Source organism: Ailuropoda melanoleuca, chromosome 1 (assembly GCF_002007445.2).
Source record: "Ailuropoda melanoleuca isolate Jingjing chromosome 1, ASM200744v2, whole genome shotgun sequence".
Lineage (NCBI taxonomy): Eukaryota > Metazoa > Chordata > Mammalia > Carnivora > Ursidae > Ailuropoda > Ailuropoda melanoleuca.
Window position 1 is genome coordinate 153,183,348 of NC_048218.1, and position 16,474 is coordinate 153,199,821.

A 16,474-nucleotide genomic window follows, 5' to 3' on the forward strand; every position below is an offset into this window, starting at 1 on the left:
CGCTGTGGAAAAAGTTTCGGGTTGGTAGCTGAATGACTTAAAAAAAATTCCCTATAAAAAGAAATTCTCTATTCAAAAATTTATATAAAAAAGAAATACAACATAGATAGGACTAAACATTCTTGTGTATCAGCTTAATCACATTTTTAAAGGCAGAACTATTTGGCTCAATAAAACTTACATCATATTATTAGGAGCAGAACCAATGATAATCTTGCCGATTGTTAAAATATATACAGTCTGACATTAAATTAATAACGTTCTCCGTACACCAATACTTCAGCCTATTAAAGACAAATTCTATCCTCTGTCACCAAAAAAATTAAGAACTTTCTTCCAAGTTATAAATGATAAGCATATAATGGAAGATGAGATTTTTTTCTTTTCATATTCCACTAACGTCTGCTACCATGGGCAACTAAAGCCATGCAAACTTCAAGTCACAGTTCTATGACTTCCTATCTGGGTAAAGTATGTACACTATTTTAACCTATTTGAACCGTATTTTATTCATCAGTTTAATAGTGGTAATACAGGTTTTTTGTGACGATTAAATTAAATCCTAAATGTTACTTCTTTTTTCCAAACTTTCACCTCCCACCCATTTCTTTCAATTCACACACACAGAACTGCTTCAGTCATTATCATGCAAGTTTGAAATCTTCACTTCTCCTGAATTACACTGGAAAGAGATAAAAATAACAGCTAAAATGTGTACATTGGTATTCCCTTAACTATAAACATTTTTGACATAGCAAGCTTCATTTTTCTCACAGATTTATCTAAGTAGAGAAATAGCCTTTAAAACAAGTCTTCACACCAAAAAAATACAAAAATGTTTTCAATATCTATTTAATAAATAACAGCAGGTAGACAGAACCAAATCCTACACATTTTTTCCATCATACCCACATGTTTTGGTTTTCCTTCTAAATTAACAGCTAAACAGACATAACTATCAAGATGCAAAATTATCAACCACAGCAATTACTATGCTTATAAAAAGCCAACATTTACAAGAATCTAATAAAAGTGTAATATCCCTTTACAGGAATAGTTAAAAATAGCTGCTGAGTAACAAAAATATATTTGTAACCAAATATGCTGGTATGAATGTCCTAAAGGCCAGACATTATTTTTTCCTTACTATCATATCATAAGACAAAACTGCAACTCTGTGATATGTTTCACTGCAAGAAAGACATAAAAATCACTGATGGATACGTGGTATGTGTTGGGATAAGCGTGGTGGGGAGAAAAGCCAAATTTTTAGAAGAGGCAGGAAGTTATACTTCACAAATATATAGAATATAGGTCCATAACAATTTGTAAAAAGAATAAGAATTGCCATAAGAATTGCTATTTCTGTTCTAACTCCTTAACATACTGAATAAATACTTCACACTTATGCCTGAACATATTACAGCATTTTAACAAAAAACATATGACTCACATTTTCACAGAAGCTAATCTTAAGAAACGGACTAGACCAAATGAAGCGGCATGCTACTTAAATAGACAAAGGCTTAAGTATACTTCTAATTTCAAGTTAGAGTAAAAGGAAAGCAGTTAACGAAAAACACACGTTGGATCTGGGCAAGGAAAATATGACAAAGTATTGCCACACTCATATCATACGTTTCCTTTTTTCCTCAATTCACGGGAATTCTGTGAAGCAGCAAACTACAGCCGCCTGAAAATCTGTGGCAAGCCATACCAGCTCCAAAGCGGAAAATTAACCATAGAGGCCAACCTTTAAAAAACACTATTTTCACTGCTATTTACTATAAACTAGGCTTGGAATAATCACCTTTGGGGAATGAAAATGTTTCCCCACACTATGTAATTAAAGAGGAAGGGGAAGAGTAAGAAAGGACAAGGGGGGAAAGTATAGACCAAAAGACCAATAAAAGGCTTTCAAGAAGATTAAGCATGTGGATTTTATTGGTAATAGCTGGAACAGCTCTATCAGTTCATTGCACATTAATAGACAAGTTGCCATCAAGTCTCAAGACTCGGGCTTTAAAAGGGTAGGATCTGCTCTCTCAGCTCTTTGCTTTACCTAGATTATTATCCAAAGTTGTTGTGTTTTTTCTCTTTTACTGCATAGCAATACATAGTATAAGAAATAAACTCATGAAAATATTAATCACGATCTAGATGTCACAGAATCACTAACCCTCATTTCTAGCGTCAGCATACTTTCTTAACTAACATTTCCGGGGGGCGGGGGCGATTTTTAAATAGAGTTCCTTTATTTTATGCTTAAACTTTCAAATGAAATACTAATTACTTAAGAAAAGGTGAGAGTTTTAAATATTTTCCAAGGTTGGCTGCAGTTAAGTAAGAATCCCCTGTTCCTTACAAACTAGGGGTCCGTGGAGTTTTCTTTTAAAGCTAGGAAAAAAGTGGACAAATTACAAATGGAACAAATGTCAAGTATAAAAGGGGTTAATATTTAATTAAAACCAGTTCTATCCACTGTAACAATGACCTGGAGCCAAACAAGGCGGAAGATGTATGAGTCATTCTTTCTGCCTGTGAATGAGACAGCTGATCTCCTCAGCAATTCCTCCAGACAAGCAGGCAGAACTGGAGTTCTGCCTCCATTCACAAAAACACAGTCCAGCATGAGCCATGTGGCCCAACCGCAATCTTTTCATGTCACACCCTTCCAGAGAGCTAAAGCAAGTCAACTTGAACTTGCAATAAACACACCAATTTTATTGCTCTATCTCAAATACTGCTCAGATCTGTTAAGGTATACATTTAAATAAGTGGAAAGTTTACAAAATTAAATCTATCTAGAGCTAGACAGACATCTGTATCTATCTATCTATCTATCTATCTATCTATCTATCTAAATATATATATATATACATATATATATATATGTATATATATATATATTTAACCCATCCGGCTTTATAGGGTAACTATTCACAAAAAACATAATTGTATAAAACTGAAAAGGAAGGAAGGAAGGAAAGAAGGAAGGAAACTACGAGTGGAGGGAGGGAGGAAAAAATCATTCAAGAAATGTCTTATTTTTCTTGCCTATTATTCAGATTTTCTTTATCCTGAGATAACAGATTATTGCTGAACTTAGTAGCATATCACTTTGAATCAAAGAATAGCAACAAGTTTCTCTGAATAAACTTGAATTTTATTTTAAATAAAAGTAAAACAACAGGAAAATCAACCTTTGCATGGTGGTATTCTGTTTAATCCTGAAATGAAGCTTCAGGCCATGGAACAAAATAATCATGAAGCCACTAAGCCTGGTCTTATACCACATCCGCTTTTAAAATTAAAAATGATTGTACCGACATATAAGCATTAATTAATACAGTAGTATAAACATATTTAAAGAGAGAAAAAAAAAAGCGGGGGGGAGCTATTTCCCCATGACAGAAACATCTTTAATACTTGATGCTCTAAAAGAAAGAAAACAGTAAGTTTCAGCTGTCTTCAGTCTCAGATCAGCTTCCATTCCTAACTCTACACTGACCTACAGTGACTTGGAAACAAGCACAGCTTAAGAGCTGTTGTTTCTATTTCCTAATACTATGGAGGTCTGACTTTATTATTATTATTATTATCATTATTTTAATTATAAGCTTGTACAACACAGGTCAAGGAAATTAAATTATGAAATTCAAGAAAATACACATTTCTTGTAACTGAACCAGAAAAGCAGTATTTCATTAACACTGATTAGGATCCTCTGGGAAAGTATATCAAAGCTATATACCACATCCAAGTTCTATTTTTAACAAACTTTTTTTTTATTTTGCAAGTAGACCCTAGGTGAAAAGACATTTATATAATTTCAACAACTCTTTTAAAATATAATACATTTACTCTACCTGCTCTCTTTTAATCAAGTCCAAATAAGAAGTCTTCTTTTCATATTTTAGAGTATTTCCTGGTACAACAAAAAGGGCAGAAGTAGCGCCCCTCCCCCTACACACGAAATGATTCTTGCTCAATACTAAGAAAAAGCATGGACTTCTGTAATTTAATGCTTAATTCTCATTTCCTTTTTCATGTAAACCACATAAAATAATGTAGTTTTTAAAGTCTTTAGCTCTTATCATATTACATAAAAAATTAATAAGCACATATCCAATTTATGCTCCATTTTAACGAGAAACAGTATAATTGCTTGAAAAATAAAAATGAGTACAGTATGACTACTGTGCCTTGCAGATGACATGGATAGTGAGTAACAACAGCACACATTATTTAAAGGAACTTCACAGGAAATTATTTTGAATGTAAATTTGATATCAGCTTCTGAAGTAAATGGAGAGGATACAATGACATCTCTACAGTTAAGTCAACCTATTATTTGAAGGTCACACAAAACAAAAGAAAACAAGCCTTTTCTGCATGAAGTAATAACCTTTGGTGTAGAAAGGTTGTTCTTGGAGATAAAACTTTGATTCAAGTGTGGGGGCAGCAGGAAACTTGACTTACTATGTAACACCATTGAAAAACATCCTACCCTGTGGCAGCAAATCACTGTTGACTTTTGTCCTTACTCTCACTGATGAAAAGGGACCTCAAGAACACCTAGATCCACATCAAAAACAATGTTCAAAAGTTGCTATGCATTTACATTAGATACATAGGAAATTTATTACTTCTCTTTCAGTTGTTAGTAGGTAAGCTCTAATCAGCAATTTTAGAAGAATGCAATCCTTTTGAAACTCAATTTTCTATCCTTCTGTTTCTCCCCCTCACGCACAAAAGGGTCCATTTTAACTATGAATTTTTAGGACACCATTCACTAAAGCACCACTTAAAACAGAGGGTTAAGAATAAGACGTTACCACGATGCTGATAGGACTGATATATGAACTCATTATTTCATGGGATCAAATAATTGAAATTGCCTTTCTGTCAGCAGCAATCTAACTCAAAAGACAAAGAATCAATAAAGAATTGTACATAGTAAAATTATAATATAAAGTAGCTATGGCAAAATTTAAAATAGACACTTTTTTTTTTAAGTGCTACTGTGGTCACTGAAAACATCTTTTCTTTCTTTAGGATGAGGTGTGAATATATTTGAATGTGGTAGATATGTCAAAAACATTTAAATTGCAGTGTTAGTACTTAGAAAGTGATACTAATACAAAGTTATATCCTTTACAAACATTTTTGATCCCCATTTGGAAATTAAAAATATATTTCCATGCATCCCCCCAAATTACAGGACTTCAGCAAACTGAAAATACTGGCTCCAACCCTCGCCCTCAAATAGTCCTGCCTTATCTACCCCGATTGGTCCTTAGATATAAAACACATTTCATAATCCATAATAATTTACCTATGACTAATCCATATGTTGCACTCTAACTCTAATTTATAAAAATTCTTCTAGGAAAAAACAAACATCTTGGTGTATATCATTTCCCAAGTATTCAGGGCTTTAATCACTTTTTAAAAACATGATTTTCATATGACACGACTTGACTCTCATGTCTAATAAGATTTTTAGACCTGTTTAACTTCCCAGTGGGATTCTAACTCATGAGAGAAACTTGGTTAATTGCCAATGATCTTTTTTAAAAGGGTCAAGATGACTTAAAAATTCCATGCTCACTTTCTTGGCTACCAAGCATTATGAAAAGAAATATATAAACAAACCCTAGTCTGCCAATTTGGCAATGTTTTAATTTCTGGATGTCCAGAAGGACAGAAATGGACAAATCTAGCTACAAAAAACCTAGTGTAATTTTAAGATCTCTTCTTAGTTCAAGATGTGGGTTAAGTCAAGTTAAAATGCCAAAGCAAATAATATAATGATACAGAATTGCTAAAAATAAAAATAAATATGCAGTCTATTAACAAGTAGTAAAAAAAAAAAAAGAACTCTCTTTCCATTATTAGAATTTAAAAGTCCTATTAACAACATTTTGCTTATATCATGATAGGATAAATTAATGTAAACTATTTTGAAAACTGTTTACATTATTCTAAAATGCAGTCTTATCCATAGTCTGTAAACAGTCGCCCACCTGGGTATTCAATAAAACACCCCGAGGATTAATTCCTTAACTTATTTAAGCTTATGAATTATTTTCTAAGTAAATATCCATGTTCCTCCAAATACATCAGTCATTTTCTAGGTTTGTTTTATATAAAGTTAAATCTTGAGAGCTGATTTACAGGTATGTTAATAATCATGAGTAAGAATATATTCAGCACAGTTTTAAAAGATTAACTTGGATAAGTTATTCAAATCACTTACCGAGAGACAAATAAACAAAACAAGTCAAAAGTAGGAGACTGTACTAAAATTGATTGTAAAATGGCAAGAATCTGTCACAGAATCCACATTTTAAAATTCCAGAAAGAGTTGCTATGCACATGCAAAATCTGCCAGCAAGTGCACTGACTTGGAATCAATGAGACTTAAACATCTAAGAACTAACAAACCTTCGAGAACAATTAAAATAGCTATTGCAAGTTATTTTAGAGAAGCGAACAAATTTCCTCATAAATGTAATGCCCTCACAACCTTCAACTTTGCAAAACTAACAGATCAAAGTTACCACAACGACCTCTGTGCAAATTTTTCTTGAAAAAGTTAGGTTTGCATATATGGTTTATGTTGCAATAGTAAGTAATCTATTGCAATAAGTTTCATTTATGGAGACAAGCAAAATGACCTTTAAATATAACTAAAACTTTCATGAATACTTACCTTTTACGAACATGCAAATACAATCACCCTTTCAAAGGGCTACTGGAAGAGCTATTTAACTTAAAAGATCTATAAAGGCTGCAAAAGCTTTTTGGAGAACTAGAATATCAGCAAAACAAAGAAACTTATTTTACATGCTAACAGCAACTTGATGAACTGCAAGCAAGACCACCGATAAAACACTGCAGTCTGGCTCAAAGTAGCAACAGCAACACTTGGGTTCCATTTAAAGGGTCTCTCTTCTTCTAACAACCTTAAAAATCTGTTCCAAAAATTGCATGTTTCCCAGATAAAATACAGAAAGACAAATTATACTCAATGCTTAAATAGATGCAATTTTCTCTTTGTATTTCCCATAAAACACATCATAGGACAAAATTAATATTTCACATCTATGACAAATCGAAAAATTTCAAATTGTGGACAGCAACAGAAGTCCCTCAACATTAGGCATTTCTCAAGTTATAGTAAGCTGTATTGAAGCAATATCTCATTGTTCCTATAAAATAAAGTTTCACCCAATAAAAGATAACAATAGATCGCAACACACAATTTTAGTAAAAAGTAATTAAAAATAAGAGTAATGCCTTTAGATGTCACTTTGCTGTATTAAATAAATCCTAATAAAAGTGACACGAAAGCAAAAATCAATTTCAGCAAATATCACATAATAGTAACAAATAGAAAACATTTCTTTAAATCCTCAAATCCCCCAAAGATTTCTTTTAAAGCTATAGATTTCCTAAGTATTGGATACACACCTAACGTTCTGTGTTGTGAACAAGGTGGAAAGAAGACGCTTGCACTTAAATCTTGAAGCATCCCGTCCTGATGAACCCAGAGAAACTAATTTCTGCCATCAGAAAAGTCCTCCACCAGAACACCAAATAATGATATGCGCTGCTCTAAAAGAAACAGCAAGCCGGGTTCTGGCTCTAGGAGGTCTCTCGAGGTACAATAATATAAACCTGATCAATTGCAATTAAAATCTGAACAGAGGCTTAGAACTTGAAGTCTTGGTGCATTAGTTCTTGCCAAAAGCAGATGTGATTGTGAGCTGGAAGCAATTTCTCCTGGTAATTTGTGATGACACTGGGTAGTGCAGCCCCAGATTCCCCAAAGACAAACTCATCAGAGACTCTAATGTATGCATGACACATGAGGTGGCTCTTTTAGAGCTCAATTAATTGGGCTGAACATTAAGACAGCAAGTTCAGGACTTTTTTCCCCCCCTTCTAGAGTTGCTTTTCCCCTCCTTTTAAAGCAATTTTTTGCCTTACCTTCTGCAAGCCATGTTTCCTGTAATTGACTTAGATCTTGAAAGAGTTCTAAAAAACAAGTCAGAGACATAAACAAAAGATTTGAAAAACCTTTAGGCTCCATTAAATGGAAATGTTTGTCATGAAATTGGTATTAAGTATCAATTTAATTTGGGGAGGGGAGTCAATATAAAAAGAAAATAGGATTCATGGCTTAAATAGCTCAATAATCCTGCCATTTTTAATGGCTATTAAGCAACACTTCTTTAAGAAATTCTTTTAGTGAATTAAATAATGAAGGCAGTATTTTCCCCTTTTTAACAAACAATAAATAAGCTCAGGGACACTAAACACATACGCTAGGATTCACAAAAAGGCCAATGTGAAGGTGTGTCTATTCGGGTAAACCTTTCTTAAAGAGAGTCAACTCTTGCAGAGGAAAAGAGTAGAAAGGCTGACAATCACCTTCTTTTCTATCTTCTGAACCTTATATAAAAGATGTAACAGTACATGGTATAATTCTTAAAGCACTGTATGTTTTGAGTTTCAATGCCTCAAAACTAAAAGGGACAACTTTTAAAATACAAGATCTTAATTCTCTACATTAACAGATTTACAAAATTCAAAGTGAGATAATTCTCTGGCACCTGTTTATTATCAAGTCCGAAACTTTCTGTCATAGTGGGAGAGAGAGGGTGTCCAATATGTATGAAGATTTGAGTTAAGTTTCAGAATTCAACATGCCTAATCAAAAGAGCAAACTGAACTTTGATAATTAAATCTAAGTATATTAAGTTCATTATGAATGCTCCCGTATGGCTAGAATACTTTATAATATATTGACCTCCTAACCAACAGTGCATTTAAAAAAAAAAAAAATCTATAACCTAATTTCCCAAATAGGTATTCTAATTATAAATTAGGCCTTAATTATGATTCAGTGAACACTTGAAGGCCTATAAACAAGATATTATGACCTCACCCTGCAGTCATTAAAATCATCCATGAAAAGTTTGATAACAGTAAATGGTTTTAGTGTAAGGGGAAGGGGAAATCAAACAATGATTTACATCCTTTAACTTCTAATAAAGTAGAAAGGGGAAATTAAGTAGTATACCTAGCTGCTTACTTTGTCTCACCGTGTTGGGTATTTTAAAATTGTTACCTCAGTGTATGGGATTAGTTATGTGCCATATGGACACGAGTACTTAAACACAAAAGAATGATTAAAAGAAGGATGCCACTATTAAGTTTTTATTTCCTTCTTTCATTAGTTTGTGACAGGGCCATAAAATATCCTCCAATGCAAACTGTCACATTGTTAATTGCTCCAAGTAAAAGTCTCAATTAAATGCAGTAATTTGAAAGAGTCTTATTTTTAAGCTAAGACTGAAGTGCTCCTCACCTTTATGAGGGTGGGGAGTATAGGTAAAGAGGGGGGATTCAACCCAAAATCAAACCTCACCTTCTGAATCATGAGCCAGATCTCTGTTAATGAATTTTCTTTTCCTGACATTTGTTGGTTTCTCGTTACAATTTCTCCCACGCTGATTCTACAAAGGGAAAGATAAAATCCTTTAAAAAAAATGTAAACCTCAGATGTCACACACACAAAAAACCACATGCATACATAAGTCTACTGGATCCTCTCACTAAAGAAAAATAAAAGTCCATAGTATCAATTCTAATACTCATTTTCACCGTTCACTTGACAGTGAAAGCTTAGGCTGAGAATTCAACAACCAGGGAGAGTTGCTTCCCAGCGCCAAGCGTAACACACGACTACTTATCAGTCATATATTCATGGCATCTCAGCATCAAAACAACATTAAGCAATCACACTTAAAGTCGTTTTTAGCTGGATCAAAGCTAGACTAAAATACCGTGAATTTCATTCTCTCTGATACCACCCCCCAAAACAAAAAATAAAAATAGAGTGGTGAAATAAAAAACATGAGGAAAAAAAAAGAGACGATAAAAAAAGAAACAAAAACACCCCATGTAAACAGAAAGTGTCAGCATTTGTCTCAACTTCATTCTTTTCAATGTGGCAGACAAACCCAGCCAAAAACTTTGAGTGCAGCAGCTGCTGCTGCCCTCCATCTCCTCTTCCACTCATCTTGGGCACTTTAATCAGAAAAAAAAAGGGGGGGTCTTAAAAACAAAACTATGCCTTATCCAAATCACTGAAAGGTAAGCTCATTTTGAAGATTGGGCTTCTAGAAGCAGAGTCGCCCTACAGTGGCAACAAAGCAGATAAAGTATCTGCAATTCCAGCCCCCTTACCCCCTCCCTTCTCATTCTCTCCCTCCTCCCCCGCCCCCCCCCCCGTTGGAGTCAAGTTTATAAACAGCAACTTTCGAACTGATCACTCACATTGGTGACCATGTAAGGCACTTGCTGGTCATAAAATCCATCCATTCTGCTGCTCTTCGCAAATCTCAGCTGAGTGTTTTATATTTTGAGCATTTAGCTGGAGATTTCCTCGGGATCTGGACTTCTATCAACCTAGAGGGGAACAAGATGGCTTTTAGGCTAAAAAAAAAAAAATCATGAATGAAGCTCTTGAATTTGCATAGCTAATTACCCTCCGACAGTCCCATTCACAAAAATAACCCTCCCTACACCGCCTCCTTCACCTGGATCCAAAGAGAGCCAAGAGAGTTCACAATTTACATATTTTCGGCAGTAGCAAATATCCGAACAAGAGGCGATGTATTTATTTACACTCTCGATGTTTCCCTGCGCGGTCGGTGTACCCCGGGCAGCTCTGATTCGCAAACGTGTGCAAAACTAGCAATGGCGATCAACGAGACTTGCTTTGCACCTAACGGGACTAAAGAGACGGAGACACCTCTTTCATAAGGATAGTTTTTGCAACCCACAACCATGCAATTATCTGGAGAGACATAAAAAGTTGTTGGAAAGACCCACCTGAAGGCCACGCTAGGCGAACGGCTGCAAAAAATTCCCTCCAAATTTAATAAAAACACTAATTATTGCCCAGCACTTCCCCTTTGGAAGCCGAAAGCGCCTCTGACAGAGCTCAATTCGGTGGTTTTTCCTCTACTTCTCCTCCAGGGGCCTCCAATCCAAACTGATGGATCGCTGCCTCCCATTGGCTCCGCGTCTCTTTCACAAGATCAGATTTCTAGCTGTCAATCAGGCGGCTTGCTGCCCCTTCTCGTGGATCTCTCGCGCCCCTCTTCCTAGCGGATGCTCCGCGGGCTGGCGCAGTATCCACAGCCTACGAACGCCACAGAGGAAATCAACTGCCTTCCTAACGCGCGGCTTATTGTTAAGGCGTCCGGGACACTGAAGCCATGTGTATCAAGTCGTTAGTATTCCTTACTGGTGTGTTCCGTCCACTATTGGGCTGATTCCGTAAATCACTTTTGTTCGGTTTGGGTATATACTCTGAAGTGCGATCCACCAAGCCCACGCCTCCTTACTCCCCCGAATCCTCTCCCTCAAGATCTCCAGCCCCCCCCCCCACTTTTAATCTGATAAGGAGCTCACCTCACTCGACAGACTCATTCCCACTAAGCTTTTGGCCCAAATTATTTTCCCGTTTTTCAACACCCAGCACCACTTTTTAACGGCCACCCTCAAGTAAAACAAGATCCTATCGTTCACGGGACAGTAAAATAAAGAATCTATGAGCCAAAGCACCTGGGAACTGAGGAATTGCTTGTTGGGAGGGAAATTTAGCAGGACCACAGAGCAATCTAGGTGAGAAAAAGTATAAAAAACAAATGTGTCCCACATGTGCACTGGGACAAGGTGCTTCCAGTCCACTGTGGAGGTGGGGAGGACAAGGGAGGGAATGGGGTGGCTCGGATATCCTAGGGACCCGCACATTTCCTGAGCTTTTGTTATGTACACACGGAGGCGGAGGGTGTCACTTACTGTACTTGACGCTTTCACTTCCTCTCCAGCTTTTAAACCGCCAGAGCCCGGAGCTGGGGGCGAGCGGTGATGAGGCTCGGGTTTCAAGGACAATGATCGGGACGTTAAAAAGTGTGGGCTGCAACTCTGAAACCACTTGCCTTGACGCGCCTATGAGGCTTGGAGCTCTAAAAAGTCGCTTAGGAAGCAGCCTCGGCCCAACAGTGGATGGGGAGGCCGTGGGGATGAGACCAGGGACTTTGTGTTGTTGAAATTCACTTGTGATCCTGATGGCGACCAGAGCTGGAGCCCAAAGGACGTTTCCGGCAGCTGTTCCACCCGTAGGGAAACGTGCTGGAGTTCTCAATTTCTATTTGAAAGTTTCCTTCCTTAAATGGAACGTGATGGAGACGCATTTAAATGAGAGTGTGAGCCCACAAGACTCAATTCCGGACCCATGGAGGGAACTAGAAAGGTAAATATCTATGTCAAAAAATGTATTTTTTAAATAAACAACAGCAGAAAAAGTATTACTGGGGAAAGACCCAATAATTGTGGACAGCCAAGGACACCCACCATGCATTCCCTGAAACTAGTTAATCCAAGTAGCCCGTGCAAACGCGAGCACCCACAAGCATTTTGGGCGGGAACTGCACTTTAACCTCGGCCACGAAGGGGTTCCGGGCACAGCCTGGTTCTCCAAGCGGAATAGTGAGGCTCAGGGGTACATTCTGAGGGTGCAATCAGGCGGGGAGCCAATAGCAAGGGTGTCCCGCCGCCCAGCATTCCCGGGAAAAACCAGCCTCTGTAACGTGAGCAACAGTTTCCAAAGACCTTCTCAGCGGCCAGAGCCTGACGGGTATCCAGGGTAACCGAGAGGGGGCGGAGCCTTAGGGTAGGCCCCGCGAGGTTCTCGCCTCAGCCAATAACGTATCTTATGTTTCCAGCCCATTGTTGTTTATTGCTGACCCCGCAGCGCTCCGCTAGGAGATTGGTCGCTTCTGGGAAGGGGTGGAGCTTGTCCCGCCCCTGCAGCCGTCTTTCGGCTCCATTCACAAAATTCCGGCCTTTCCTGGTCACGTGGTTGGGGGCGTGGAGGGGCAGGGGAAATGACACAACAAAGGCCCAAGTTCCTCAAACCAAAAAACTTTTTTCTACCCCTCTACCTGCTCTATGATTCGTCCCTGAACAAAAACTCTGAGAAAAAGGAGGCTTAGGTCTGAGAACAAGAGCAAAAGAAAGAAATAACTCGGAAATTAAAGGAAGGCTCACAGGGCGACAATCTCAGGGTGCACTGCCTACAAGAAAAGCTGCGAAAGAGGAAAGGAAGAGAAAAGGAGAGTGGGGAGAAAGCCTAAAGACAGACTAGCAACTTGCTTGCTGCTTCAAGCTATTCTTTCAGAAGTGCAAACAGTTCAGTTGCAGATAGATTTTAGTTTTCTCACCTAACTTTCTGTAGTTTTCAATTTTACCTTTAATTTATCCCAGTTTTCTTGTTAACTTTCTGAGTTTCATTTAGGAATACTGCAGGATTTTTCTGGCTGACAGTTTTAGTTTCCATTTCCCAAGTCCTCACTCTCACAGGCTCCCAAGAGCACTCCCTCTTCTCCCCACCAACGCTGGACTGGCAAACAGAAGCTGCGCCCTAATCCGCCGATTTTCCTCTGTAGTGAGAGGGCTCCATATTTCCGCCTTTGGATTCTTTAAACGCTCGGCTCTCAACTATTTGATCTTAACAGTAATTGAAAATGATGTTATGTGAATAAGCAGACAGTCAGTCTCGTTACAGCTCAGTTTTGTTGAGACAGCACAATTTTTCTGAGATAAATGTGCCCCTCTAGCAAGTGAACTATTGGATCATGCTCCTTTCTCCCAATTTCCCTTCTGTCCTTTCTCTTTCCTTTTCGTGCTGTGATACCTAGTGAAACACTAGCTTTTAGTTTGACTGCTGTTTATCTTCTGTGCTTGGCACTGGGGAAAAAACCCAATAGACCTAGATGCTGAAGACATTGCAAGAACTGAAAATTCATTTTTCAGAAAAAGTTACCTTTGTGGAAAATGTCTAGAGAGGCAGCTGTTCTATCCACAGAGGAACGTCAAAAGTTGCACAGAATTTCCACTACTTTTGAAAGTGAGTTTTTAAAAAAATCAACTTAGTAAATGCCAGTCCTTGAATGGAAAATTTCATTTTGGCAGGATTTCAGGCAAAGAATGGAAGAGCAGAGGCCAAGAGGCTTTGACATTTATTTACTTGTATTTTGAAATCCCATTTGGGTTTTGAAATAGGAGCTCTTGAGAGAAAGCTCCCCCTTAAAAAAAAAAAAATCCATATCCAAGTTTGGAAAGTTTTTAACTTTCATATAAGCTACTTAAATCCTTGCAGTTCCTTTGCTGTTATTTAATAAAATAAAATAATATTCATTAGTGGCTTTTCTGCAGTTAACTTATTATAGCGTTATACTGAAAATGCATGTTGAGTTTCTAAAAGCAGAAAAAAAATGATACTGCTTATTTTAAATTACTAATATGATTAAAATTAAATAAAATTTGTTCAAATTGGGTTGATTATTAAGATAACTTTTATAATTTGTTCCTTTAAAATATTATGTAAAGCAAATTGTTAATGGCCTAGCTTGCACAGAGCTACATCAAATAGGTAAGAGAAAAATTGACTACTAAGTAGCCAACTGTGCAAAGGAAATAAACAGATGACTATAATTCCAAAAGAAAACTTAGAGACCTGCCAGAATGGTGAAAGATAATTAGTGGCTTAGTGGACTCCCTGTGAGAAGAAAAAGCAGGGATTTGATGGGAGGGTGGAGCATAGGAAGAAGGGAAGGAAGGGTATCAAAGAAACTGATGTTGCATAGAATGTCTCGGCTCCCATCCTCAAATGTGCCATTGTAAGCTTGGGGATATCTGCAAACTCCCCAAGAAGAGGAAATGCCAACACATGATTAAAAAATTCTTAACTGCACTAGAAGTCAGAATATTATGCATTTAAAAAATAAAAAATGTTAGCCCCACATCTGGGCTCCTTGCTCAGCAAGGTGTCTGCTTCTCCCTCTCCTTCTGCCTGCCCCACCCCCTGCTTGGGCTCTTTTTCCCTGTCAAATAAAACCTTTTAACAAATTTTTAAAAGAATAAATAAAGAATGTTAAAAAAAAGTTTAATACCCACGGATGTCAATGTTGGGATAAGGACACACATATATTGCTGGTCAGAATGTGACTTTATGCAACATTTTTAAAGTAATTTTATAATATCTACTAGATCCTAAAATTAGACCTCCCCATAATTGGATTTGGAATCTACCCTATAAAAATAAAAGCAATGTGCATAAGGACATTTATTGAAGTATTATTTATAGAGGGGAAAATTTAGAAGCAATTTCAATACCCGTCAATAAGGGAATTTTTTTTTTCAAGTTTTTATTTTCACTCCCAGTAGCTAACATACAGTGCTATATTAGTTTCAGGTGTACAATATAGTAATTGAACACTTTTATGTATCACCCACTGCTCTTCATAAGTGCACTCTTTAATTCCCATCACCTATTTAACCCATCCCACCTCAGCCCTCCCCTCTGGTAATAATTAATTATTCTCTATAATTAAGAGTTTCTTTTTTTTAAAGATTTTATTTATTTATTCGACAGAGATAGAGACAGCCAGTGAGACAGGGAACACAAGCAGGGGGAGTGGGAGAGGAAGAAGCAGGCTCATAGCGGAGGAGCCTGATGTGGGGCTCCATCCCATAATGCCGGGATCACACCCTGAGCCGAAGGCAGACGCTCAACCGCTGTGCCACCCAGGCGCCCCAAGAGTTTGTTTCTTGATTTGTCTCCCTCTCATTTATTTTTCTTTACTTGTTTGTTTTGTTTCTTAAATCTACATGAGTGAAATCATATGGTGTTTGCCTTTCTCTGACTTATTTTGCTTAGCGTTATGCTCTCTAGCTCCATCCATGTCATTGCAAATGGCAAGATTTTATTTTATTTTTATGGCTAAATAAGACTCCATTGTATGAAAAGGCTTCTCCATAATTAAGGAAACAACAAAACTAAAACGCAGTCTATGGAATGGGAGAAGATATTTGCAAATGACATATAGAATAAAGGGTTACTTTCCAAGATATATGAAGAATTTATAAAACTCAACACCCAGAAAACAAATAATCCAGTCAAGAAATGGGCAGAAGACATGAACAGACACTTCTCCAAAGATGACACACAAATGGCCAAGAGACCCATGAAAAGATGCTCATCATTACTGATCATCAGGGAAATGCAAATCAAAACCACAATGAGGTATCACCTCACACCTGTCAGAACGGCTAAAATCAACAACACAAAAAACAGCAAGTGTTGGGGAAGATTTGGAGAAAGAGTAACCCTGGTACATGAATGGTGGGAATGCAAACTGGCGCAGACACTGTGGAAAACTGTATGGAGTTTCCTCAAAAAGTTAAAAATAGAGCTACCTTATGATCCAGCAATGGCACTATGGGTATCTACCCAAAGAATATAGGAACACTAATTCAAAGGGATACATGCGCCCCTATGTTTACTGCAGCATTATTTAAAATAGTCCAACCATGGAAGCAGCCT

At 37.2% G+C, this 16,474-nt stretch overlaps 1 protein-coding gene across 8 annotated transcripts in view; it reads right to left on the reverse strand.

Annotated features, from left to right (window-relative positions):
• ETV1 (ETS variant transcription factor 1) overlaps positions 1–12,219 on the reverse strand; it is a 92,429-nt gene extending 80,210 nt beyond the window's left edge. The window contains exons 1-5 of one of the 8 annotated variants that reach the window (XM_019804970.2): positions 10,912–11,332; positions 10,617–10,813; positions 10,354–10,485; positions 9,443–9,530; positions 7,999–8,046 (exon numbers count right to left, since the gene is read on the reverse strand). In XM_019804970.2, coding sequence (XP_019660529.1) covers positions 7,999–8,046; positions 9,443–9,530; positions 10,354–10,398 — 181 coding nt within the window. In that variant the 5' untranslated portion in view covers positions 10,399–10,485; positions 10,617–10,813; positions 10,912–11,332. Of the gene's footprint in view, positions 1–3,869; positions 3,932–7,479; positions 7,940–7,998; positions 8,047–9,442; positions 9,531–10,009; positions 10,174–10,353; positions 10,486–10,616; positions 10,814–10,911; positions 11,333–11,886 lie in introns of those variants that run through there. The other 7 variants (XM_019804967.2, XM_019804969.2, XM_019804968.2 and 4 more) reach the window with 7 other exon arrangements.
• Positions 12,220–16,474: the final 4,255 nt, after the last annotated feature.